The following is a 26,092-nucleotide window of genomic DNA, read 5'->3' as shown; positions in this document are numbered from 1 at the left end:
TTTAAATAGGAGCTGGCAGAATATTCATTCAACAGAAAATTGGCTGAAGAGATCCCAATTGTGCCACAAGCTACCGCAATTCCCTCTATATTTAAGGCTGTGGAAACAACAGGAGAGAGAACCAACTGAAGTTTTACATGTTAGTGATAAAAACGCTTCTTTGCATATTTTAGGCCGTATGCCAAATTAAAGAGTCTATGATTTAGTTTCATTTAAGATAGTGTATCATTACCTAGATAGCCTACATCTTCTGCTGGTAAACAAAGGACCTTAAATAGACATACTTTACGTGGAGTTCGGCGTAATGATCGCGGGATAGAACGACATGTATGATGGTTTGACTAGACTGTAAGGATATGGCCATTCCGTGATCTTTTTGGCATACTTCCGTATGATATTATCCTCACTGAAGATGAACAGAGAGCGGTTAACGGAGAGGCAGCTGTGTTTGACTGGAATGGGGTTGTAAATAGCCATGGTCCTGGCTCTCTGGGCCATCGTCTGCTTGTACATCCTCTGGACCCCCGGAGGCCCCGGCAGCCGGCTGGCCCCTCTGGCCGGGCCCACGGGACACATGCCTCCATAGCGGCTAGACAGTTCGTCTTCAAAGCGAGCCATTCCTGGATAGCACAGATCTTTCTGGAGAAACCAAAACTGACACCTGGCAATAAATGGAGAAGAAGCATCACAACACACACTGCCCCGTACCCCAGGTCCTTTAGGTGCGTGTAACGTCCACGAACATAAGAGTCAAACATTCACAACAAATGAAAGGAGAGGGAGGCTCTTTTTCATCAACGTTAGTCTGTTATCGCCTCGTCTCCGCTGCTTCCCATGCTGTCAGTCTCCCCGATTTGAAATTGTTGCTCAAAGTTTAGATTGTCAGATTCCATGATGCATCATTTTTCATGGTGTCTTCGGTTGACTGCCCTGGTCCTTAGAAGGGGCTGAAATAATATACTGGCGTCAACGCTTCAAGTCCGACGCTCTTTAAATACAGCTGAGGAAATACCGCGAACCGTCAGAATATATTTTCCTCCAGAAAGCCTCCACAAACGACACAATTTCTGTTGCCTAAACACTTGTTTCCATTTCGAGTTAAACGCTGAACGATTCTTCTTTGAACTATCTCGCCCCACGGCCAGGTAAGAAAAACGAGCCGCCGTCAGCTTCCTTGTATCGAAGAGAAATCACGGCAGAGGAGATTGTTTCCGTAAACTGGCCGTTAATGTGACTGTAGAGACACTACTTTCTCCACAGCTCCCCATCCAGAGACCCCCACGTGATAGAGAAGACGCCAGTCAGTGGCTCCACCTTGACCAGCCCTGTTTCCATAGAAACAGGGAGGAGAGAAGAAATACAAGACTTCCGTGATAATTGTCAAAATAAGAGTGATAAGAAGATGCAGGGTCCGTACACCTTTTCCAAGGTCAAATTCAAGCACCTTTCAAGGTCCATTTTAAAGCTTTTTCCAGCACCTTACACCACCGTAAATTACATACCAATACATAGTCAAAATTGTTATTTAGTGTTTTTTATCACATTAAATGCTATAAACAGCCAAAATTGTGTTTCGGACTTCTCCTAAAGTCCACTGTCATCTCCACAGTCTTCTTTGGGTTTAACTCCAGGTGATTCTGACTGCACCATTGGACCAGCTGTTCCACCTCCTGTCTGTAAGCAGACTCATCACCATCCTGGATCAAACCAATGACGGTGGTGTCATCTGCAAACTTCAGGAGTTTTACAGACGGGTTCTTTGAGGTTCAGTCATTGGTGTAGAGGGAGAAGAGCAGCGGGGGAGGAGGAGGACACACCCCTGTGGATGAGTTGTAAGGATCAGATATTTAAGCAAAACTGTTTTATTTTTTCAAAATGTATCACTGCCTAAGTAGACTTCGCTTGCTATCTAACCTGCCTGAGTCAATTAGATGTTTATGAGCAAGTGGGTCAAAGTGGGTCCAGTCAAAGATCGTCTCCGGTCCGTTGAAGGCCTACACCGGAGGACAGAACTTCCTGTAAAATCTTTGAGATTTGAGCAAAACAAGTTGCAACGATTCTTGAGGCAAAATTAGCAAATGTGAAGCCCATACCTCAAAGAAATATTGAAATTTTAAAAATGTATTGATACAAATTAAGCAAATATATGCTTCTAGCTGACTATACAATTATAACATGACTTTTGAGATGCTTGAGTTAGGCTATATTTATTAATTCACAGAGGTTAAAATCTAACTGAACTAATGGTAGGCTATGTATACTCAGCAAAAAAAGAAATGTCCTGTCACTTTCAACTGCTTTTATATTTTAATCAAACTTAATACATGCAAATATTTGTATGAACATTAAAAGATTTAACAACTAAGACAAACTGAACAATTTTCACAGACATGTGACTAACAGAAATGGAATAATGTGTCCCTGAGCAAAGGGGGGGTCAAAATCTAAAGTAGCCCTCAGTATCTGGTGGGGCCACCAACTGCATTAAGTACTGCAGTGCATCTCCTCCTCATGTACTGCACCAGACTGGCCAGTTCTTGCGGTTGTTTTTGCCATCCTGTACCTGTCCCGCAGGTGTGATATTCGGATGTACCGATCCTATGCAGGTGTTGTTACACGTGGTCTGCCACTGTGAGGACGATCAGCTGTGCTTCCTGTCTCCCTGTAGCGCTGCGTTAGGCGTCTCACAGTAGGGCCATTGCAATGTATTGCCCTGGCCACATCTGCTGTCCTCATGCCTCCTTGCACCACGCCAAAGGCACGTTCACGCAGATTAGCAGGGACCCTGGGCGTCTTCCTTTTGGTGTTTTTCAGAGTCAGTAGAAAGGTCTCTTTAGGGACCGTTCGTTATTTATTTAAGGGGCCACTGGAGGAGTTTTGGGACCTTTAGCCAAAAAAGACATGACCCTCCCATCGGCAGAAATTTTTTTTCTATGATCCTCCAAAACAATTTCTATGAAAGGCATGACCCTCCCCTAGCAATTTATCGATACCTTCTGTATTGGTTTGCGCTTGGCAAATATACAGATTCCCATTGTTTTTTTAAAAAACAATGACATACGTGACTAAACATCACCGGAATGTCACATTCTCATCTGATGCATCACACTCCTCTGTTACGGTGTGGTGGCCATTTCAGTAGATTTACTCACTAACATTGTTGTGGAAACACAATAAGCATGGAAACTAAATGCAAACTTCCTGCATTACTGCATTACTTCAAATACTAAGTTACTTCTCTAGTAAACTAGTATTCACTTGAAATAAAACTATAAAATATTGAGACCATTCAGCAAGGCACTCTGGGTAACATTCAACACACAAACTGGTTGCTATGGACTCGTAACTAGGCTTCATCCACTTTGCCGTTTAAACAAAGTGGAATAAACGTATAAAAGTCCAAATCGACACAAAACCCGCAATCAATTAGTAAGCTGACATCAAATGTGGCATTTAGGAAACCTTTATTGCAACCTTGGCACGGTAAGATGTCCAGACTAGCAACAGTCATTTTCGTTTTTTACGTCCTGATGCTGCCATCGTCAGCCAGGACATACTTTTTTTTACTAAAGCAGTATATGAAATCAGATGTATTACCTACCACCATTTAGTTGTTTTGTGTTATTTAAGATATTTATAAAATATCTTATCGTTCAGCGTTTAACTCATCATGTCAGACGTAATTATTCCACTCATTTTTTAAACAATGCAATTATCCGTTTCAGCCACCAGGGGGCAGCTCCCCCTGCCCCACAGCAAACTCTTAATACATCCATGGGTCAGACCCATCTGGTAGCGAAGGAGGGCCGAGACTAAGAGCTACATGGAAAAATATGCACCAAACAAGACACTTTGAAATGTTGCTGTTTCATGAATACAAAAGTTGGGTGACCCCCCCCCTCTGGACTGAAAAATGTTGGATGACCCTCCCCTCAGCAAAGAATAAAAAGACATGACCCTCCCCTATTTTCTTCCGGTGGTCCATACCATGAATATCGAACAGAACTGTGACCTTAAATGCCTACCGCCCTTAAGCTGTTATTGTCTTTTTGACTGTTCTACAGGTGCATGTTCAGTCATTGGTTATGGTTCATTGAACAAGCGTGGAAAACATTGTTTAAACACTTTACAATGAAGATCTCTAAAGTTGTTTTGATTTTTACAAAAGTATCTTTAAAATACAGTGTCCTGAAAAAGGGGCGTTTCTTTTTTTACTGAGTTTAGCTAAATAAAAATGGAAATTAAAGTGTAACTGTGAAAAAGTCTGGAAAGGCTTATGGATTACCTTTACCTAAACAATTTGAAGATGACTTATGTCATTTTATGACATTGAAAAAAGAACACAATTACAAAACAGAGATTTAAGTATTTTATAAAAAATACGCTGTAGGACTTAAAGGAAGATGTAATTTTTACCACATGAGAAATTTATTAAAAATATAGTTCCACTAGTTAGTAGCTTTGTATTGCTTGGGAAACAAAAGATAAAATGAGTGTCTAGTTGAGTTAAAGTGAATCTGTGAATTCATTTGAAAATATATCCCCTCTCTGAACTGTATCTTTATAAAAAAAAAAATAAGTACATATTTGAGACATGAGATATTTTTATTACAAATTGTAAGGAGTTGAGTTTTCTGAAATAACTTCACAGATAGTGCCTGTGAAGAATCTTCACCAAACAAATTATGTAATAAAATGTAATATTATTAAAGTGCACTTTCTATCATTCTTTTGCATTTAATGAGCTCATTGATGCAACTAAAACATGAAGAAATCAGTTTAGTTGGTAATTGTGTGCAATCACTATAATGTCCAGAGGAGCAGCGCAAACATATTGACCTGCAATTGTAATTGCCAACCTAATATTTCGGCAGCAAATCTTGCACAGTAGTCAGCTGTTTTCACACTGAGGCCCAGGCAGTTTAGGAACCTTCAGGGCATTCCAGCAGTTCCCAGTAAAATGAGGAATCATTTAATGTCACCAATTTGTTTCACTATGACGAATGATCTCAGACGGAGAACCTAGAAGAATGACGTAACATTTCACATTCAACTCTTATCTGTTATTTTACCACCTACAGTAGGGGTAGTCTCTTCATTTAAATATTCCAACTAAATGGCCAAAATTATGTGGCTTTTTTTCGTGGCGTGGTATGGAATAGAGTTCCAGGAGAAAGGAATATTAGTGTTTTTCTAGGCTGAAAAATAGTTACATTTAATTATATTATATGGACAAATGTATGTGGACATATAGTGTACTGTTGGTCTAGGTCTGTTTTTCCTGATTTGGGTCCATAAGTTCCAATAAAGGGATTTGTTAATGCTCCAGCTTACAATGATATTTTAGACAACAGCATTCTTCCAACTTTGTGTCAACAGTTTGTGTTTGTCCCTTTCCTGTTTCAACATGACAATGTCCCCACAAAGCCAACGCCATAGAGAAATATTTTTCCCAGTTTGGCATGGAAGAAGTTGACTGGCCTGCACACAGCCATGACCTTAACCCTCTCCAACACATTCGGGATGGAACTGGAACACCAACTGTCAGCCAGTGATCCCCCAACATTAATGTTGGAACTCACAAAGGCTACATTTACATTGCTACGTTTTGGTTTAAACATACCTGCAAACTCAGAAGGGCTGAAAAAGGTGACACATCCCCCCCATATATATATATATTTAAAAAAGGAGCACCTTGTTCAATTGTATTTATCTGTTCTGTATCCCATGGGCCCACCACCTGTGGGAGGAACCGCTGGGGTCGGGTGCGCTGCCACATGGGTGGCAGTGAAGAATAGGGGCCTCGACGGGCCAGACCCGGGCAGCAGAGGCTGGCTCTGGGGACGTGAAATGTCACCTCTCTGTGGGGGAAGGAGCTGGAACTTGTGCGGTTAGATCTGGTGGGGCTTACCTCTACGCACAGTCTTGGTTCTGGAACCATACTCCTGGATAGGGGTTGGACTCTTTTCTTCTCCGGAGTTGCCCAGGGTGTGAGGCGCCGGGCGGGTGTGAGGATACTCACAAGCCCCCGGCTGAGCGCCGCTACGTTGGAGTTCAACCCGGTGGAGTTTAACCCGGTGGACGAGAGGGTCGCCTCCCTACGCCTGCGGGTTGTGGGGGGGAAAACTCTGACTGTTGTTTGTGCATATGCACCAAACAAGAGTTCGGCGTATTCGGCCTTCTTGGAGACCTTGAGTGGAGTCCTGCATGGGGCTCCAGTAGGGGACTCCATAGTTCTGCTGGGGGACTTCAACGCGCACGTGGGTAATGATGGAGACACATGGAGAGGCGTGATTGGGAGGAACGGCCTCCCTGATCTAAACCAGAGTGGTTGTTTGTTGTTGGACTTCTGTGCTAGTCATGGATTGTCTATAACGAACACCATGTTCGAACATAGGGATGCTCATAAGTGTACTTGGTACCAGAGCACCCTAGGCCAAAGGTCAATGATTGATTTTATAATCGTTTCATCTGATCTGAGGCCGTAAGTTTTGGACACTCGGGTGAAGAGAGGGGCGGAGCTGTCAACCGATCACCATCTGGTGGTGAGTTGGGTCAGGGGGTGGGGGAAGACTCTGGACAGACCTGGTAAGCCCAAACGAGTAGTGCGAGTACATTGGGAACGTCTGGAGGAGGCCCCTGTCCGACAGACTTTCAACTCACACCTCCGGCGGAGCTTTTCGTGCATCCCTGTGGAGGCTGGGGGCATTGAACCCGAGTGGACAATGTTCAAAGTTTCCATTGCTGAAGCTGCGGTGAGGAGCTGTGGTCTTAGGGTCTTAGGTGCCTCAAGGGGCGGTAACCCACGAACACCGTGGTGGACACCGGTGGTCAGGGAAGCCGTCCGACTGAAGAAGGAGTCTTTCTGGGATATGTTATCCCAGACGACTCCGGAGACAGTTGCAAGGTACCGAAGGGCTGCAGCCTCTGCCGTGAAAGAGGCAAAGCAGCGTGTGTGGGAGAAGTTCAGAGAAGACATGGAGAAGGACTTTCGGTCGGCACCAAGGTGCTTCTGGAAAACCGTTCGCCACCTCAGGAGGGGGAAGCGAGGGAACCATCCAAGCTGTGTACAGTAAGGATGGGACGCTGTTGACCTCAACTGAGGAGGTAATAGGGCGGTGGAAGGAGCACTTTGAGGAACTCCTAAATCCGACTAATACGCCCTCTATGGTAGAGGCAGAACTGGAGGATGAGGGGGGATTGGCATCAATTTCCCTGGTGGAGGTTGCTGAGGTAGTTAAACAACTCCACAGTGGCAAAGCCCCAGGAATTTATGAGATCCGTCCAGAAATGCTTAAAGCTCTGGGTGTGGAGGGGTTGTCTTTGTTGACACGCCTCTTCAACATTGCGTGGAAGTCTGGGACGGTGCCTAAGGAGTGGCAGACCGGGGTGGTGGTTCCCCTTTTTAAAAAGGGGGACCAGAAGGTGTGTGCCAATTACAGGGGTATCACACTTCTCAGCCTCCCCAGTAAAGTCTACTCTAAGGTGCTGGAAAGGAGGGTTCGGTCGATAGTCGAATCTCAGGTTGAACAGGAACAATGCGGATTCCGTCCTGGTCGTGGAACAACGGACCAGATCTTTACTCTCGCAAGGATCCTGGAGGGAGCCTGGGAGTATGCCCAACCAGTCTACATGTGTTTTGTGGATCTGGAGAAGGCGTATGACCGGGTGCCCCGGGAGATACTGTGGGAGGTGCTGCGGGAGGTGCTGCGGGAGTACGGGGTGAGGGGGTCCCTTCTCAGGGCCATCCAATCTCTGTACGACCAAAGCGAGAGCTGTGTCCGAGTTCTCGGCAGTAAGTTGGACTCGTTTCAGGTGAGAGTTGGCCTCCGCCAGGGCTGCGCTTTGTCACCAATCCTGTTTGTAGTATTTATGGACAGGATATCGAGGCATAGTCGGGGTGGAGAGGGGTTGCAGTTCGGTGGGCTGGGGATCTCATCGCTGCTTTTTGCAGATGATGTGGTCCTGATGGCATCATCGGCTTGTGACCTTCAGCACTCACTGGATCGGTTCGCAGCCGAGTGTGAAGCGGCTGGGATGAGGATCAGCACCTCTAAATCGGAGGCCATGGTTCTCAGCAGGAAACCGATGGAGTGCCTTCTCCAGGTAGGGAATGAGTCCTTACCCCAAGTGAAGGAGTTCAAGTACCTTGGGGTCTTGTTCGCAAGTGAGGGGACAATGGAGCGGGAGATTGGTCGGAGAATCGGCACAGCAGGTGCGATATTACATTGAATTTATCGCACCGTTGTGACGAAAAGAGAGCTGAGCCAGAAGGCAAAGCTCTCAGTCTACCGGTCAGTTTTTGTTCCTACCCTCACCTATGGTCATGAAGGCTGGGTCATGACCGAAAGAACAAGATCCAGGGTACAAGCGGCCGAAATGGGTTTCCTCAGGAGGGTAGCTGGCGTCTCCCTTAGAGATAGGGTGAGAAGCTCAGTTATCTGTGAGGAGGTCGGAGTAGAGCCGCTGCTCCTTTGCGTCGAAAGGAGCCAGTTGAGGTGGTTCGGGCATCTGGTAAGGATGCCCCCTGGGCGCCTCCTTAGGGAGGTGTTCCAGGCACGTCCAGCTGGGAGGAGGCCTCGGGGGAGACCCAGGACTAGGTGGAGGGATTATATCTCTAACCTGGCCTGGGAACGCCTCGGGATCCCCCAGTCGGAGCTGGTTAATGTGGCCCGGGAAAGGGAAGTTTGGGGTCCCCTGCTGGAGCTGCTACCCCCGCGACCCGACCCCGGATAAGCGGATGAAGATGGATGGATGGAGGGATGTTCTGTATGTTCAAAAATATAAAACAATACAAAGTTGATCTAAAAAGAGCACAAAACGGCGACATTGAACGGCTTGTGTATTGCTAAGGCCACAGCGTCAAAATTAAATGATTTATTAAAAATGGAATAACAATAACTTATAACAATAACTTATTTCACCAGTAAATTCCTGTTAAATTACAAAAACAACCACTGGATGGATACAACAACTTTGAATGCACCACGAGGCTGGCGAGGCGGAGTCTGTGTGTTTCAGATAATGGCAGCTACAGTCTGGTGTTACAATCCTCTCCAGTGAAATACAGTCACACTTTTACACCGTTTAGATGTCAGCATTTTAACCGTGTTTAATCCAGCTGCTAGCTAACGGTAGGCTAACGTAAACTGCTGTCGAGTGTAGTGTTAACTAACAAGCGTCCCGTGCGGCGATGTTTCAGTTCCCTCTAACGTCCGTTTTCGGAGCATCAGAGAGAAGCGCAGGCATTTAAGTGTCACCGAAATAAGGCACCGAAATCCGCTATTCGGTCCGGTAGATAACGGTCGTTAAGGCACCGGTGCCGTATTTGCACCGGGTCTCGGACACCCCCCCCCAAATAAAAACTGAATATCGCTCACAAGTGTAGCAATGTAAATGTAGCCTAATGCTCTTATGGCTGAATGGGAGTGAAGAAATAAGCTGTCTCTCTACTTTCACTCGACACTAACGTTCATTAATCAAAAACAAGATGACAAAGATGCTTTAAAAATGTGTTTAATTGCTAATTAGTCATGTAGTAAAAAGCACATCGACTACCAAAACATTTCTTTACTTCATTAATCCACAAATATAACACTTTGCAGTATTAAAAGGAAGAGTCCAAGAATGTTAAAATCATCTGTTAAAATTATTTAACCTAATTATTGGCTAGTTAAACCCTTTCCCACATACAGTATTTCTGGCTGGTTGCAAGCTGCAGTGTTCTTCACATAGAAAAGTAACCTTAGTAAGGTGTATAAATAAGTTAGATCATGTGCTCTGAGGTGACAGATTTTCACAATGTTTATCTTTCAGTTGTTGGAATTTGAAAACTGGGAAATTCAAGTGAATACCAGAAAACCCATTGGTGTTTACACCATTGGTGTCAAAGAATCACTCTTACATGTTATCTGGTTCAGAAGACAGTGTTTGTGACATCAAAGAGGTCAAAGCGACAGAATGTGTCCAGGCAGAAAGAGGGCTCAGGGGTTCATCAGTGAGTTTCTATCGCCTACCAGCTGAGTGGCGACACTTGAGCGACCCACACTGGCAGCTGAAGTACTTGCTCTTCACCCTCCAGTAGTGATCGCCATAGTCAAACCTGATGAGGCAGAGACAGCAGTCCATCATATTATCTTTATTTGAACTGTTTATTTTGTCTGCTGAAGAGGAAAAAAGGAAGGCAGTAGGGCTGAACGATGCGATTTGAAAGAATGCGATTAGCCAATCACGAAGGCCACGATTAATCAAATATGGAATATTTAGTTGAAGGTTCGGTTTAACATCTTTTATTCCACTTTTTATTATTACGTTTACTGTTATTTCATAAGATAAATGCTGTTATAATGAAACGTATCACAGATTCAATGTGCCATGCTTACTAAAAGAAAAACACTTATTGCTGGCAATTCATATCCATGTTCTCATCCTTGCATAGGAATATATTTTTAATGGCGTCTCATGTTATAATGCTCCATGACATGTTTTATCTGTTAAGGCGCTGACACACCAACCCGATTATTGGCCGTCGGACAGTCTGCCGAGGTCGATTCGGCCAGCGGGCAGTCGGACTCAATGACCAATCTGATTGGTGGAGTGCTAGCCCTTGACTAGCGAATCATTGCACGAGCTGACGACGCCAGTATCTTCTTATTACTAGCCATTGTATTTTCTTCCGTTCAGTGAGTAATGACAACGATCCTTCTTGACTACTATCAACACTACTACTACTATCTCTGATGAAAACAACGACTGACGACAGCGTGTTCTGTGTTTACTAGGTCTAGAGAGATGTTCCGTCATTTCCGTTTTTAATTTTTTGGGCGACAATACAGATTAGCGGCGCTTGCTGTTATGGAGACATATTACGTCTTGCGCACGCGTAGAACGTACGCTCAAGTCGGCGTCGCTTCGGTGTGTTCCGAGGCACTTTTTTGCGGGGAGACTGATCAGTCTGCCTTTTCTGCCGACGGTCGACCGTCAGGTTGGTTATATATTGAATATTGAACTTTAACTAAACTTGGCAGGAAAATCGCAATTAGATTTCCCCCCCCAAAATCTCAAATCGTTCAGCCCTAGAAGGCAGTAGACAGAGCTGAGGTTGTTTTTTTCCCCCACCACTCACCCTATCTGGTCTCCAGTTTTGATGGGCCTGCTGGAGAAGAAGGCTATCCTAGGGAAGCGTAGATCCTGGTGCATGGTGAACACCCTCACAGCCAGTAGGTTGGGCTCACACAGATGGTTGATGAAGCGGCCAATGTTGCCAAAGAGTCTCGCATCAATACAGTGCACGTCTCCCACCTGCACAAGATGATGACCCGAAAGAGTGAGTTCTGTTCAGTTCAGTCACTTTATATACAAAACACAGGTACAAATAAACAAAAAGAAAACAACGAACAAAGTACAAACATGTTTCCTGTACATACAATGTACAATATACAATACTACAGCAGCAATCTAAAAAACAATTCTAAATTTCATGTGCAAATTAAGCCCAGTTATTGCAAAGGGAATGAAGGAGTTTTTACCCCTATTGCTCTTGAACCGGAGTACTCTAAATCTGCAGCCTGAGGGGAGTGTATCAAACTCAAAGTGAAGGTCATATGTTCTTTATTTGGGTGTCACACAGAGTGAGAGCACCAGACATGTCATTAATAATCCATCATTGCACAGGAAAACTTTGATCTACTGAACTTACTGTTGGTGTGCGCACAAAGCTGAAGCAGAAAGTGGGTCTGTAAACTGTGATGGATGTTTACAACAGAGAATTTGGGTCATCATTTTACAGGTCACCTTCACTTTCTCTTCAAAATAAGTTGCATTAACCTGTTGGTTTGTTTCCAACCTTTCTGATCATCTGACTGCCTGCATGTTTTCTTGTCAGACCTCTGTTTAGGGATGTCACCCCGTTCCCGATTTGTACCAACTTTAGAGGTTCCCACAATGTAATTCAAATGAGCTCATTTTGTTACTGGTGACAGTTTTCCAGCTCTTAAAAGGGGAGGTTGGGGATGGGATTGGGGGGGCAGTCTAGGAATTACAGCACTAAAACATGTAGCCTTCCACTTCCATGAGTGGGAATAAGTTGGTAAAGGTAATAAATAAAAGAGATTGGGTTTTAACATCTTTCTTTATGATGCTTCAAAATAACAAACTGCTACTGAGCAATACAGGAGACTGGTCCACTCTGCTACCATCAACTACTGTCATCATAAGATTAACCACAGTCTGTAAAAAACATGAAGAATGCTGCAGACAGTGTGTCACGTACTGAGCAGGGTATGGATGAGCAACTCTGCAGTGCCACCCCTTGACCAAACCTAACAGTACATGCATTCAATCACTGAAAATGTCTGCCGGACATCCCAGTTTATGTTAAATGCTTACCATCAACATATGAGAGTTTTATACGTTTAAATTCTTCAGTTGTATTTGATACAGTGTAGTTGACACATGTTTACAGAGCCATGTATTGGCTTGTGTTGTCTCTTGCCTCTGAAGGTACGTAGTGTCTTGTAAGGCCATGTGGGCTGGGCACCTTTAGGCGTGTGTGACACTTGAATAAAAGAAAATAATAAATACATTCATTTTTGCAACCTCACAGGCCTATAGAGCACTGACATTATACCATCATACAATTGTGCCTTGTTACTAATGCTGCACTGAGCGAGATTTAAATCCATAACGCGCTAAATTAAACTGAATCCGGACTTTTTCCTGACCTACATATTAAATGTTACTGTTTTCTTCATTTTTACTCATCTAATTCTACAAACTGCAACTGTGAAAACATACATACATAAATATACGTTATAATAATTTCTACTGACAGTATCAGAAAATAGCAACTTCACACTAGTAGACCCTCTCATTGCTGAAAAATCTACTAACTGAGCATTCCAACTGCAGCAAGCTGGACTCTTCAACAGTGGCGTAAGGTAGTTACGATGGGCCCCAGTGCACGCCATTATGATGGGCCCCAGTGCACGCCATCATGAGTTACTAGTCACATGATCAAATAGAGACTTGACATTGGACAACATCAACATACATATTACGCAGCAATCATCATTACTTATCTGTATATGACAAAGATACCAAAGAAAATAAGAAACTATTCATTTCGAGGGAGGCCAAATTTTCACCTTTCAGCAAAAAGTGCCTTTTTCAATACAAAATGTCATTTGTGTCGATCCGATGAGTTCATTTATTTTTTTAAGTGCCCTGAACTTATGTCCTCCTTACATTTGTTGAAGTAAATACATTAGTTATAGTGGGAGTGTTTGCTAAAATCGACTGTAAATCCACATTTTAAAGCTGATATTTAAAATGTTCTTAACCTTGGTCAACTTTTTTCACCCCTGATGAAGTTTGCACCCCCGCATTATATTGAATAGTTTTTGATAGTTTATAGTTTTTTGTAGTTTATGTATTATGTAATAAGCATATGTTTTCATTAATTGCTACTGACTACTTTACAAAAAAATGAAAGCCATGGGTTTGCCAATTTCAAGGGCATGTATAGCAAATGGCACCGTTTTATATTTAATGCGAGTTCTTTGAATACAGGCGTACTTCCGAGGTGGCGCTCTGAATCGCTCCAAGTCACTCTTACTCTCTGCCCAACACATTGATGGAGGGCCCACTCTGTCTATGAGCTCCCCTTACCTCACGGCCCCGGTGTAACAGCACTGCCTGCTGTGTCTATATTTACGCTCTCAAATATCAGATCATTTCTTCTCTCACCTGACAGAACGGCCAAGTTGGTAAACTTATGCAATTATGTCTCAGAACCAACATGCACAATACCTAGTGCAGCTTTGAAAAATCATGTTAACAAATTCAATTACCTTATTGTCGAGGGTGAAGAGGAAAGAGTCATTCTCCCTTTTATCAGCCTCTGCATCAGTGACGATCTCCCCGACATACCTGTGGAAGCATTAGGGGGAAAGAGCTCAGAGCGCAGCTTCTGTTCAATAGTTCGTGCTGTAAAACACAGAATTCCCTCATTTCTCTTCTGAGAGCCTGTCCTCACTCGCAAATGAACGTTCCCTGAGGAATATCCTGCATGGTCCTCACTCCCCAGCCCATCTTCTGTGTCCTGAAGAGCTGCAGCCGGGCTCTGAAACAAACAACAACAACGCAGTTATCTCATGCAGCAGCTGACAGCAACAGCACACTTCAGAGGAACATTATGAGGAGAAATTACACGGATTGTGTCCAAGAAAACACAGGTTCACAAGAGAAAAACAACTTAAAGAGCTAATCATTTTCCTGGAAGAGGAAATTGAGTCATTTTTCCACTGGCCTGATATAAAACCACCGCCTGCCAGCCATGTAGTTTGTATGTACTGTTCACTGTCACCTCTATGTTCCCATCAAGTACCAACCAGTACTCATACTGATAACAGTACTGGAAAACTACCAGGCACAAGGTTTTTGGTGTGTCAATGACTTTGAGGACACCACCTTTGTAGGAATAAGCATCGTGTCATACAATCAACTAAAATAAAGTCTTCCTAAGTCTATTTAAGGGCACAAGATTAGGTAATAAAGCAGGACTAATTATAATTAAGATTTCTTGGGCATGTATACAGCTAGTTTATATCCACTTCCGGGATTGCTCTGGTGCCACCAGAAATTCCGCCGAAGTCCTTTTCGGCCGGATATCCGGTACCTTCCGTTTTCTTGTGTTGGAATTTCAAACTCTGGTGGATTTGAGGACTACGGTTAACTGCTCCTCAGATCTCTGCAGGGTAAACCCAGACAGCTAGCTAGACTATCTGTCCAATCTGAGTTTTCTGTTGCACGACTAGAGATGTTTTGATACTGCCTAAAATGCTGGTATCGGTATCGGGAAGTACTGGAGTTTATGCACCGATCCAACACCACGTAATAAAGCCCTAAAGAAAATCTACGTTAAGTAGTTTATTTATGTTATTTTTCCGTTATAACTGATTGTCAAACTGGATAAAAAAAGAAAGTTCTGTGGCATTCATTGTTTGTGTTTGTTCATGTTTCACAAAGAGTTTAACCTGAGCCAGACTGACAACAAAGATAGAAATCATATCACATCCATACAGGGATAGTAGTATACACTTGTTAAAACATAATAAAATATATGACACATTGGTATCGGATCAGTACTCGGTATCGGCCGATACGCAAGTTCAGGTATCGGAATCGGGAAGCAAAAAATGGTATCGGACCATCTCTATGCACGACTAAAACAACTTTTGAACGTACACATTTTCCACTAAAACAATGTGGTTACTGACCTGCTGCATGTAAACAGACTTACAGTAACCAGGTTGCTACAGTGCATGTGAATGCATTCTCTGATTACAAGGGTAACCTGGTTTCATGTTTCTTGAGTGCATGTAACTGCGCTGACTGATGTGAGGAGAACCTGAGGCCTAATCCTTATGGCCTGGGGCCTCGGGGCAGCGGTTAAGATAAGTTACTCAAACTCCTGGACAATCAGGGGTAAGTGCTTGTGTTTCCTTTTCCCCCCCTCATAATTTTTTTTTACTTTCTTGAGGAGGCAGGGATGTTAACTGTAATACAACTTAAAGGGTAATTACTGTTTTGATCAACCGGAACCCTATTTTCCTATGTTGTTGTACATAAGTGACTGATAAAAAGAACAATCTATGAAAATGGTCTAGTATTAATCGTGAACGCTGTAGCCGGCAGCCAATTTGTTATTTTTTTGCCACTGAAAGGCTTAGATTATTGTGTGTCTGACAACATTATGGAAAGGATCCCTGCAGAAATAGGCCTTTTTAAAGACCTTTCTGTTGAACCAGAAACAGCTCTGAGGTTGCTAGCGCTAAACCCACCAGACTCCATTTAAAAAACAAATGCTTTTAGCGTGTATAGAGCCAACATATTTTCCCACGTAAATCGGTAATTACAGGTGCTGGTCATATAATTAGAATATCATGAAAAAGTTGATTTATTTCAGTAATTCCATTCAAAAAGTGAAATTTGTATATTATATTCATTCATCACACAGAGTGATATATTTCAAATGTTCATTTCTTTTAATTGTGATGATTATAACTGACAACTAATGAAAATCCCAAATTCAGTATCTCCGAAAATTAGAATATTACTTAAGACCAATACAAAAAAGGATTTTTAGAAATGTTGGCCAACTGAAAAGTATGAACATGAAAAGTATGAGCATGTACAGCATTCAATACTTAGTTGGGGCTCCTTTTGCCTGAATTACTGCAGCAATGCGGCGAAGGCATGGAGTTGATCAGTCTGTGGCACTGCTCAGGTGTTATGAGAGCCCAGGTTGCTCTGATAGTGGCCTTCAGCTCTTCTGCATTGTTGGGTCTGGTGCATCGCATCTTCCTCTTTACAATACCCCATAGATTTTCTATAGGGTTAAGGTCAGGCGAGTTCGCTGGCCAATTAAGAACAGGGATACCATGGTCCTTAAACCAGGTACTGGTAGCTTTGGCACTGTGTGCAGGTGCCAAGTCCTGCTGGAAAATGAAATCTGCATGTCCATAAAGTTCAGCAGCAGGAAGAATGAAGTGCTCTAAAACTTCCTGGTAGACGGCTGCGTTGACCTTGGACCTCAGAAAACACAGTGGACCAACACCAGCAGATGACATGGCACCCCAAACCATCACTGACTGTGGAAACTTTACACTGGACTTCAAGCAATGTGGATTCTGTGCCTCTCCTCTCACAGAACATAACTTTAGACCACTCAGCAGCAGTCCAGTCCTTTTTGTCTTTAGCCCAGGCGAGACGCTTCTGACGCTGTGTCTTGTTCAAGAGTGGCTTGACACAAGGCATGCGACAGCTGAAACCCATGTCTTGCATACGTCAGTGCGTGGTGGTTCTTGAAGCACTGACTCCAGCTGCAGTCCACTCTGGACACAGAGCTCCGTGAACAGCCAGCCTCTTCAGCAATGACCTTTTGTTTCTTGCCTTCCTTGTGCAAGGTGTCAATGGTTGTCTTTTGGACAGCTGTCAAGTCAGCAGTCTTCCCAATGATTGTGTAGCCTACAGAACTAGACTGAGAGACCATTTAAAGGCCTTTGCAGGTGTTTTGAGTTAATTAGCTGATTAGAGTGTGGCACCAGGTGTTTTCAATATTGAACCTTGTCACAATATTCTAATTTTCTGAGATACTGAATTTGGGGTTTTCATTAGTTGTCAGTTATAATCAATCAAAATTAAAAGAAATAAACACTTGAAATATATCAGTCTGTGTGGAATGACTGTATACATTATACAAATTTCACTTTTTTAATGGAATTACTGAAATAAATCAACTTTTTCATGATATTCTAATTATATGACCAGCACCTGTATGTTTATTTCAACCAAAACTAGACGACCCAGAATGGCTTTTCGTAGTTTTATTTTGATTCTGTCGACTTTGAATGAAGTGTATTTTACGATGCTAAAATGTTTTAATGTTTAAAAAGAGGATCTTACTCTTTAAGTGAAAGGTCGACCTCCTTAGAGTATTAATCTGAGCCCGTCAGCGGCAAAACAAGCACTTTTGTGAACGTAAATACAAGCTGTACAACTGCCTTATTAACTTACATTGTAGCTTGTTTCGCCCTAATACTGGACCAATGTCAGATTTTTGTTCCCCATCAGTCACTTAGACACAAAAACATCGGTAAAATAGGGTCCAGGTTGAAAAAAACGGTAGTTACTGCTTAAGTGTTGCAGGGATTTCAATGTAGCACATGTAGACGTTATATTTCACTATTACTGTTTTCTGTCCGAATTTTTTTATGATCTCAATATTTCCAATTGCATGCGGTTCTTCACAGCAGGTAGAACCAAAAAAGACGGAGGGACTGTGATTTGTGCTGGAGCTTGTTGCAGGAAACAGTCAGCTGTTTTGCCGATCCGGCAAAAACGGCAGTCCTCCCATTTACTGAAATGGGGGGAGCAGGTTTAGCCTGGAGACAAAGAAAACTGCTGCAGCATGCGGCGAACAGTTAAAACAGATTCAACTTTTAGAGAAACACAACCCAACGTAGCGCTGCGGTGGCCAATCATGTAATCGGCAATCAGACGTTGTCAGTCCGATTTGAGGCGGTGAGAGTGTAACATTACAGTAAACATCCCTGCCTCTATTGCTACCAAGGGACTATTAAAAAACTATGAGGGTAAAAAATTAAACACAAAGCACCTACCCCTGATTTACCAGGAGTTGGTTAAGCAGCTCCTGTATAAATTAAAACTATCTATGTTTGGGTGTTACTTCTACTACCCTGCAGCCACATTGGAGCTATATTTGCTGATTTAAGTCATTGCAAGTGCAAACTATGCACCTCTGCTGCTGCTTCATATAAAAATGTTTCCCCCAGGAAACCAGAGGGGCTTTTACTGCAGGAAATGCAGGAGTATTTGCAAGGGAAGAAAGGAACAATGAGAAACAGCCACATTGAGCTGTTGGAACTTTTCTAAAAGTGGAATACTCACCTCAGTCCGTTCTGGACCACTCGGTTCCTGCAGGTCCTCCAGCAGGAGCAGGCGTGGTTACACTCAAACAGCACGGGGGGCTCCCTCTGACAGAAGTCAAGTGGTAGTCGACCCTCCTACAAACGCACCAAGGGACATGTTACAAACTGCTATCAGGGATGAAACACAACTAGACCGTTTAGACGAGTTATCGGTTGCTTTCAGCTTTTGATTTTTTGAATCCTAGCTAGAAATTTATTTCGAAAAAAAAAAAAAATTGTCACGCTTTGTTTATTATAATGCAAACAAAATAAACCATTCATTCATTCAAAGGAATATAATATGATTAAATGGATACTGAACAAGTTATTGTATTGTAACATATACTTGCAACTGGCTGTTTCCCCGACACCCTCAAAGAGGCAAGAGTGACCCCACTACTCAAAAAACCAACACTCGACTCGCCTGAGGTAAATACATACCTGCAAACTCAGAAGAGCTGAAAAAGGTGACACATCATCCCCCCCCCTCCCCCGAGAAGAAAATAAAGGGAAAACACAACATTTTCCTGGTGCGGTATTGCTGCTTGTAGAATTCTTCAAAACCAAATTGTACCACAAAATTACTTACAGAAGGACCCCAAACCACTTACTCCACTGTATAGCCTACTACTGACTTACAGTGTAGGCCACGTCTACATCAGAGGAAGACATTGTAGGCCTACCTACTACTGTATTTACCTGACAGAGAATGGGGAAGATTCAGAATGTAATCACAAAATATCACAATGAAAATGTGGAGTAATCAGACATTAGCGTCATGGACTCATGGTAGTGCGCTACCCAACTGGCCCGTTATGACAGCTAATCAGCACCTATCTGCGATCATCAACCACCAGAACGTTAACGTATTTAACATTTCAGCAGAGCTGCTCATTTCCATACAGGTTTAGTGGCTTGACGGTTAGCGGTGAAGTAGGGGATTTGATTCGCGGGGGTATTTTGGCGACGGTAATGTTATTAGTGTTATAAGTTAGCAGTAGACTTAACTAACCCGACCCAGGGTGAGTCTGATGAAAACTGCTGTGTCTGCCCGGTTCAGCTCTGAGATTTTCTCACATGGGACAGCGCTGTGAAGAAATAATCTCCGAGATTACGTTATGTTCTGCCAGCTCACAGCAATTTAATACAATAGCAGGAAAAGAGTCAAAGGCTTGTAACCACCCCGACCCCCCGCTGTTGTAAAGCGTTGTCTGTAGCTGGTTGTGCTTTGCATGTGTGGGATTCTGAAACGTCCTTAAATTCGGGAATTGTCATTTGTTTATTCAGAGTCAAAGACATTCCAAAGTAGTGCTACTTTGCACATTTTTGTGGGTCTGGGGTGTATGTCACATTTTAGCTGCCAAAGCTCTGCTGCTTTCTTCGACCCTCTCTGTGTCTGGTCCTGCGCTCTGCTCAGTCAGTGTGCAGTGTGAGAGGGGGAGTGGCCAGCGGCTAGAGCTGCAAAAGCCAATGTGTGCTTCTTTTACAGACGATATCTTTTGCATTTCTAATCCAAACAACGTCAAACTTGGCACTGCACTTACCCGTGACCGCAGCAAGACACCTGTCAAGTTTGAAATCCATCAGACTAACGGTTCAAGAGATATGCGAAAAACACACAGACAGACGTTCTTGCAATTTATAGATTTATAATATATTTTATTTTATTTATAATATAACTATTTACATATTAAACAAATTAGACTTAACGATGATACAGATAAAATTATTCACTATTCTGCATCAGACACAATTTCAGGGTAAATATTAGTGCTGCACGATATGAGGAAAATATGCGATATGCCATAACGTTGTTGGATATCGCGATATTACTTACAATAAATGGATATTAAAATGTACTCAGTTCTGCTGCTTTTAGTATTCTGCTAAAATACAACAAATTGCTTGTTGAATTTAAAACAAATGAAAGGAAAGTGTAAGCATATATTAAAGGTTCAGCAGATAAATTACCAGATTACCTGGAGCCCAAATATCTAGCTATACTAGGGCTATCTAAAGTTAATTATTGTTCATTTTGTTTGTTAGATCATTGTTTTTTTTGTGTTTTGGTGATCCTAAACATGCCGTTTCGTACTATACATGTCGCACTCATTAAGATCTCATCTGAGCAGATTTCTGTCATTCTAACAACTCTGGGTTGTAGTTTAAAACTTGTTCAGCCATAAAATTAAGGGTTTTATTCGGGCTCAAGTCCATAAATACGGTTAGCTCCGTTATAAGATACGTCTCGCGAAGGTGACTGCAGCGGAGAGGGATAACAACCAGACTCTGATAAACTTTCACAGCGGTGTGGCCGCGTTGTTTCTACGGTTTTATTAGTACAGTTAATCCCACCGCAAGACCACCAGCAGCATGTTACTAGTACTAACGATCTCTGCCTGAAGTGCAGCGTTGACCCTTCACGAGGGGGAGGGGCTGGAGGCCGCTGGTCTATGTCTGCTGTAAAAAATACACCGTTGATTGGAAAAAAATGTAATTCGGATTTTATCTACCTGGGCGGGGCGCCCAAGTAGAACCTATGTATGGGAAACACTGGCAGCTTCACATTGCTAGAGCAACCTCTCTCTCTTCTGTCGTCATCCTTCTGGACCTTTCTGCTGCCTTTGATACAGTGATCCACCAGATCCTCATTTCAACACTCCAGGATCTGGGTGTCTCAGGCTCTGTGCTCTCTTTGCTCACATCTTACCTGGCAGACCAAACCTACCGGGTAACTTGGAGAGGATCTATCTCAGAACCTTGCCCACTCAAACTGGGGTTCCTCAGGGATCAGTCCTGGGTTCCCTCCTCTTCTCTCTGTACACCAACTCTCTCAGGGTCTGTCATTCACTCACACAGCTTTTCTTATCACAGCTATGCAGATGACACCCAACTAATTCTCTCCTTTCCGGAGTCTGAAACGCAAGTAGCAGCATGTATCTCGGCCTGTCTGACTGACATTTCTTCTTGGATGTCCACACATCATCTGAAACTCAACCTTTACAAGACTGAGCTCCTTTTCCTTCCAGGGAAGGACTCTCCTACCCAGGACCTGACTATAACAATTGACAACTCTGTGGCAGTCCCCACCCAGACTGCTAGAAACATGCATAACATCAGAAGGATACGTCCCCTTCTAACGCAGAAGGCAGCTCAGGTTCTGGTTCAGGCTCTAGTCATCTCACGTCTAGACTACTGCAACTCCCTCCTGGCTGGCCTGCCTGCATGTGCCATCTGGCCCCTGCAGATCATTCAGAACGCAGCAGCTCGACTCGTCTTCAACCTCCCCAAGTTTTCTCACACTACGCCGCTCCTCCGCTCTCTTCACTGGTTACCAATTGCTGCCGCATCCGCTTCAAGACACTTGCATACAGGGCCACGAACGGATCAGCCCCAGATTACATCCAGGACATGGTCAAACCCTATACCCCAACCCGCCCACTCCGCTCTGCATCAGCCAACCTGCTTTCTGCCCCCTCACAGCGAGGGACAGCTAATCACTCAACGAAATCCCGACTGTTTGCTGTCCCGGCTCCTAAATAGAGGAATGAGCTCCCTATTGATATCAGGACGGCCAAAAGCCTATGCATCTTCAGACGAAGGCTAAAAACACATCTCTTCTAACTGCACCTCTGATAAAACAATAATACACAGTTTGAAGTTGCTTTGGAAAAAAAGTGTCAGCTAAATGACATGTAATGTAATGTAAAATGTAAAAAAAATAACATCACGGAATGTGTTAGCTGAATGTGTGTGTGTGTGTGTGTGTGTGTGTGTGTGTGTGTGTGTGTGTGTGTGTGTGTGTGTGTTAACTTACACTGTCATACCAACATCGCAGACTGAGCTGACCACACATGCAGGTACTGGATGAGCAGTCGTCTGTACAGCTACAGTGCTGAATGACACAATCAGTGAGCTATTATTAGTCTTGACATTTTGGAGCTTATATCTTATATTGCTTTTACTACTTTTAATACTTTTACTATTGTTCATGACATGACAGCCTCGGTGAAAGAAAAAAAACAAAAAACAGCAGTTTACAAAAAACTGTGGAGTGTTTTTCTCTTTTGATTTGGACAGGACAATGAAACATTGATATTGTGTAAACAGCAGTTCCTTCTGCTTGCTGGTTTCATTAAGTCCCCCAACTCAGTCAAAGGCAATCTCAGTAGGTGAGACCTGGTAACACTTCTGTAACACTTACAACAGCGAATACTATCGTGAATGTGTCACGTAAAGGTTGCAACAGCACCAGGTTAAAGGATAATGCTGGTGATATTCTATAGTTTTCTCCCTGTCAACAAATACCATGAAAAGACCAAAACCATAAATGTCTTAGTTCGTCTCTCAATACTTTCTTACCTTGTGTGTAGAACTGCAACTCATTGGTTACTAGTGAAGACATAAATCACTCATAAAACACCTTTTTAAAGGGTCAGTTATTTCCTAAAGCAGATGGTCACTGTAGGTATTAGCAAACATTACTCAAGCAGGAGGAAATAGTTGTTGGGGACTATTTTTTAGCAGCGGATTAATCCACATTTGGTGCTCTAGTGAGGATGGTGAGTCTTTCTGGCAGCAGGACGGTGTGTGTGGGATTGAGTCAAAATAAACTACAGTGTGTGTGTGTGTGTGTGTGTGTGTGCGTGTGTTGATAGAAATTAACGAACATGTCACCCAGTGCAACAGTTTGGCTCATTGATGCGTTTCTAATAACAAAGGAGCTCTCATTCATTATCGGCTTGGGTCTGCAAATGTTTTTTGACAACACAAAAAATATAGAATATCACCACACTTTAGAGCATTGTGATATATGTACAGGGTTTCTGCAAGTTTCAACAAGTCAAATTTAAGACTTTTTAAGGCCTTTATGAAATAATTTAAGACCTATATCACGACATAAAATGAAATGCAGGGTCACAGAAGTACTTGCAAAGTAAATAAACTTATCAAAATTGAATGAAGGCGACATAGAGAAATGATAATCTGTAAATATACAGCAAATTATATTTGGACGAGCGAGAGAAAGAAGAACCACAGAATAAACAGAGCATAAAAAGACCATTAGAGGTAGCGTTAAATGGACGTTGGAAAATTAAGACCTGTTTAAAAATAATGTAAGACCTAGAACACAATACTTCAGTGAACTTTAAGGCCTAAAACTTTGATTTTGAAATTGTAGACTTTTTAAAACCCAGCGGAAACCCTGTATGTAGAATTTATAGGATTTACCATTTATAGAAAGCTTGAAGCCTCACCTGTAAATGAGTGATATCCTTGTCTATGTTCATTGGGGAGGTGACACAGTTGTCAGGTATGTATTTAAAGTTGTCAGGGCTCGGCTCACTGTCGACACCATTAACACAGGTAATAGGAACTGCCTCGTACCCCCGAGAAATGTCCCTAAGAGAAGGTCAAATAGTTTTTAAAATGTGATCAAATATGTATGGTAAAATGAAAAATATATGCTTGTAGATCTGTATCAAGAGAATATCACAATAAAGTAATGAAAACATGATGTGAAAAACTGATAAGACTTAGACCAGTTCTAGAAGAAATGACAAGGAAATTAAGAATAAAATGCATTATAAACACTTCCATTGTCAAAAAACTGAATTCAGACTCCGATCAATATCAACCTCATGTATATGTGTGTAAGTACAGAGCTGGAGACAGGATGCGCTTAGCCTAGCATAGCATAAAAACTTGAGGCAGGGGTAAACAGCTAGCCTGGCTCTGTCTAAAGTAAATAATACACCTACCAACACCACTAATGCTCACTATAAGGAACAAGTATCGGGTCATGTACAGAAATAGAAATGTAAAATGGCAGTTTGTGTTTCGTTTTTAACATCTCTTTATTGAATTCTCAAAATATTCTGAGAACATTACTGAGCTTTAGAGGTGTTAGTAGTTAGTATTTAAAAAAAAAAAAAGTCGCTAAGCTAGACACATCCTGACTGCAACTGTTGTGTGTGTGCGGTATTAATCAATCAACTTATTATTTGTCACGTTGGACATATACAAATACAATTTCAGTGAAATGTTATCTGTCAGTTCCTTCAATTTATGCATTAAAAACATTAATAACAATAAATATATGTGTATGATGGGGGGGGAGGGGGCAGTCTTAAGCATTTGAGATCCTAGTGGCCTGATGGTAGAAGCTCTTCCTGAGCCTTTCAGTGCTGGTCCTTTTGTATCTAGTACCTTCTTCCTGACATCAGAAAATAGAGAAAAAGCTGTTCCCGAGTAGTTTGGATCTTTTATGATTCTATGGCATCCCTAAAGAACTCCTCAAACTCTGACACTCCCTGTGTAGAATACATCTTTTCCACACTATACAGTATACAATACAGTACAGTATAATAATAATATATATTTTTTAGCTTGATCACATTCCATTTTTGTTTTACCAATATGTCCAATGTGTTTCAAGATGGTTATAAATGTCTCAACTCACAGAGGAACAACGCAAATAAAAAAATCACCCAAACACAGATGAGAGCTGCAGATATGTATGCTGCAATATGTATTACAAACAGTTCTTTACGTATAATATTGGAAAAGAAGCATTCATATTATTATAGGATCCAACCAAAACACACACCACACACACAGTATTGCTGTCTACCTGCTGAGCACTCTTTCTCCATGACAGTCCCTGCCTCTCCTGGCGTCAGTCAGCTTCTTGTTGGTGTTGAGGGCCGTCCACACCTTGGAGCCGTAGACGCAGCAGTCCAGAGCCGTCTCTCCCTCCTTGTTCTTCTGGTTGACGTCAGCTCCACGAGACAGAAACAACCTGCAGATGGAGGATGTTTAAGTTAGAAGTGACTAGGTTAGAACCGGTTGTTGTGTAATGGGTAAAATAACAAAGAGAACACAGTAATCTTAAAATCACAATAAACTGGTGCATCAAGGGATCGGCCAATACGGGAACTTTGAAGCTAAAACCAATATCCTGCAGATATTTCTGGACTCAATTTGCCAGGAGCTAATATACTTTCTTACCTTCTCCCAACTCCGTCCCATCTGGAGATCAAAATAATACAGCCTTAAAACGAAGATGCTCCTATATAACTGCAATGTAAAGTCTGTTCTGCTGTACAGTTCAGAGAGCTGGCGAGTTGTGAAAACAGACCTGAAGAGAATGGAAGTGTTCCATAATGGATGCCTCCGACAAATATGCCAGATCTTTTGGCCTAATAAGATCTCCAACAATGAACTGTACAAGAAAACGGGAAGCCGGAGCATCACCAAGGAGATTATGCACAGACGCCTGAGATGGCTAGGACATGTGTTGAGGATGGAGCAGGACCGCATCACAAAAGTCGCCTTAAGATGGACACCACCTGCCAAAAGAAAACCTGGGAGGCCCAAAACCACCTGGCGCAGAACTGTGACACAAGAGCTGGAACAGATGAACCTGTCATGGAGAGAGGCCCAACATGCTACCAGGGACCGAACGCAATGGAGAGTGCTCATTGAAGCCTTATGTCCCATAGGGGATGAAGAGGAGTAAGTAAGTAAGTAAGTAATATACTTAGTTGAGTATGAATGTTATGTATGCACGTTTATGTTTGTTGAACACCTTGTTGATG

The 26,092-nt window shown here is 42.7% G+C and overlaps 1 protein-coding gene across 1 annotated transcript in view; it reads right to left on the bottom strand.

Moving 5' to 3' along the window:
- Nucleotides 1-9,500: 9,500 nt before the first annotated feature.
- ehmt1a (euchromatic histone-lysine N-methyltransferase 1a) overlaps nt 9,501-26,092 on the bottom strand; it is a 41,791-nt gene continuing 25,199 nt past the window's right edge. The window contains exons 16-23 of the mRNA XM_078250315.1: nt 25,126-25,293; nt 23,750-23,894; nt 22,309-22,386; nt 18,472-18,587; nt 14,036-14,122; nt 13,851-13,929; nt 11,126-11,301; nt 9,501-10,102 (exon numbers count right to left, since the gene is read on the bottom strand). Of these exons, the coding sequence (XP_078106441.1) occupies nt 10,006-10,102; nt 11,126-11,301; nt 13,851-13,929; nt 14,036-14,122; nt 18,472-18,587; nt 22,309-22,386; nt 23,750-23,894; nt 25,126-25,293 (946 nt within the window). The 3' untranslated portion in view covers nt 9,501-10,005. The remainder of the gene's footprint in view (nt 10,103-11,125; nt 11,302-13,850; nt 13,930-14,035; nt 14,123-18,471; nt 18,588-22,308; nt 22,387-23,749; nt 23,895-25,125; nt 25,294-26,092) is intronic.

This window comes from Sander vitreus, chromosome 5 (assembly GCF_031162955.1).
Source record: "Sander vitreus isolate 19-12246 chromosome 5, sanVit1, whole genome shotgun sequence".
Lineage (NCBI taxonomy): Eukaryota > Metazoa > Chordata > Actinopteri > Perciformes > Percidae > Sander > Sander vitreus.
The sequence above is the reverse complement of the archived record's forward strand: the minus strand, read 5'-3'. Positions and strand labels throughout refer to the sequence as shown.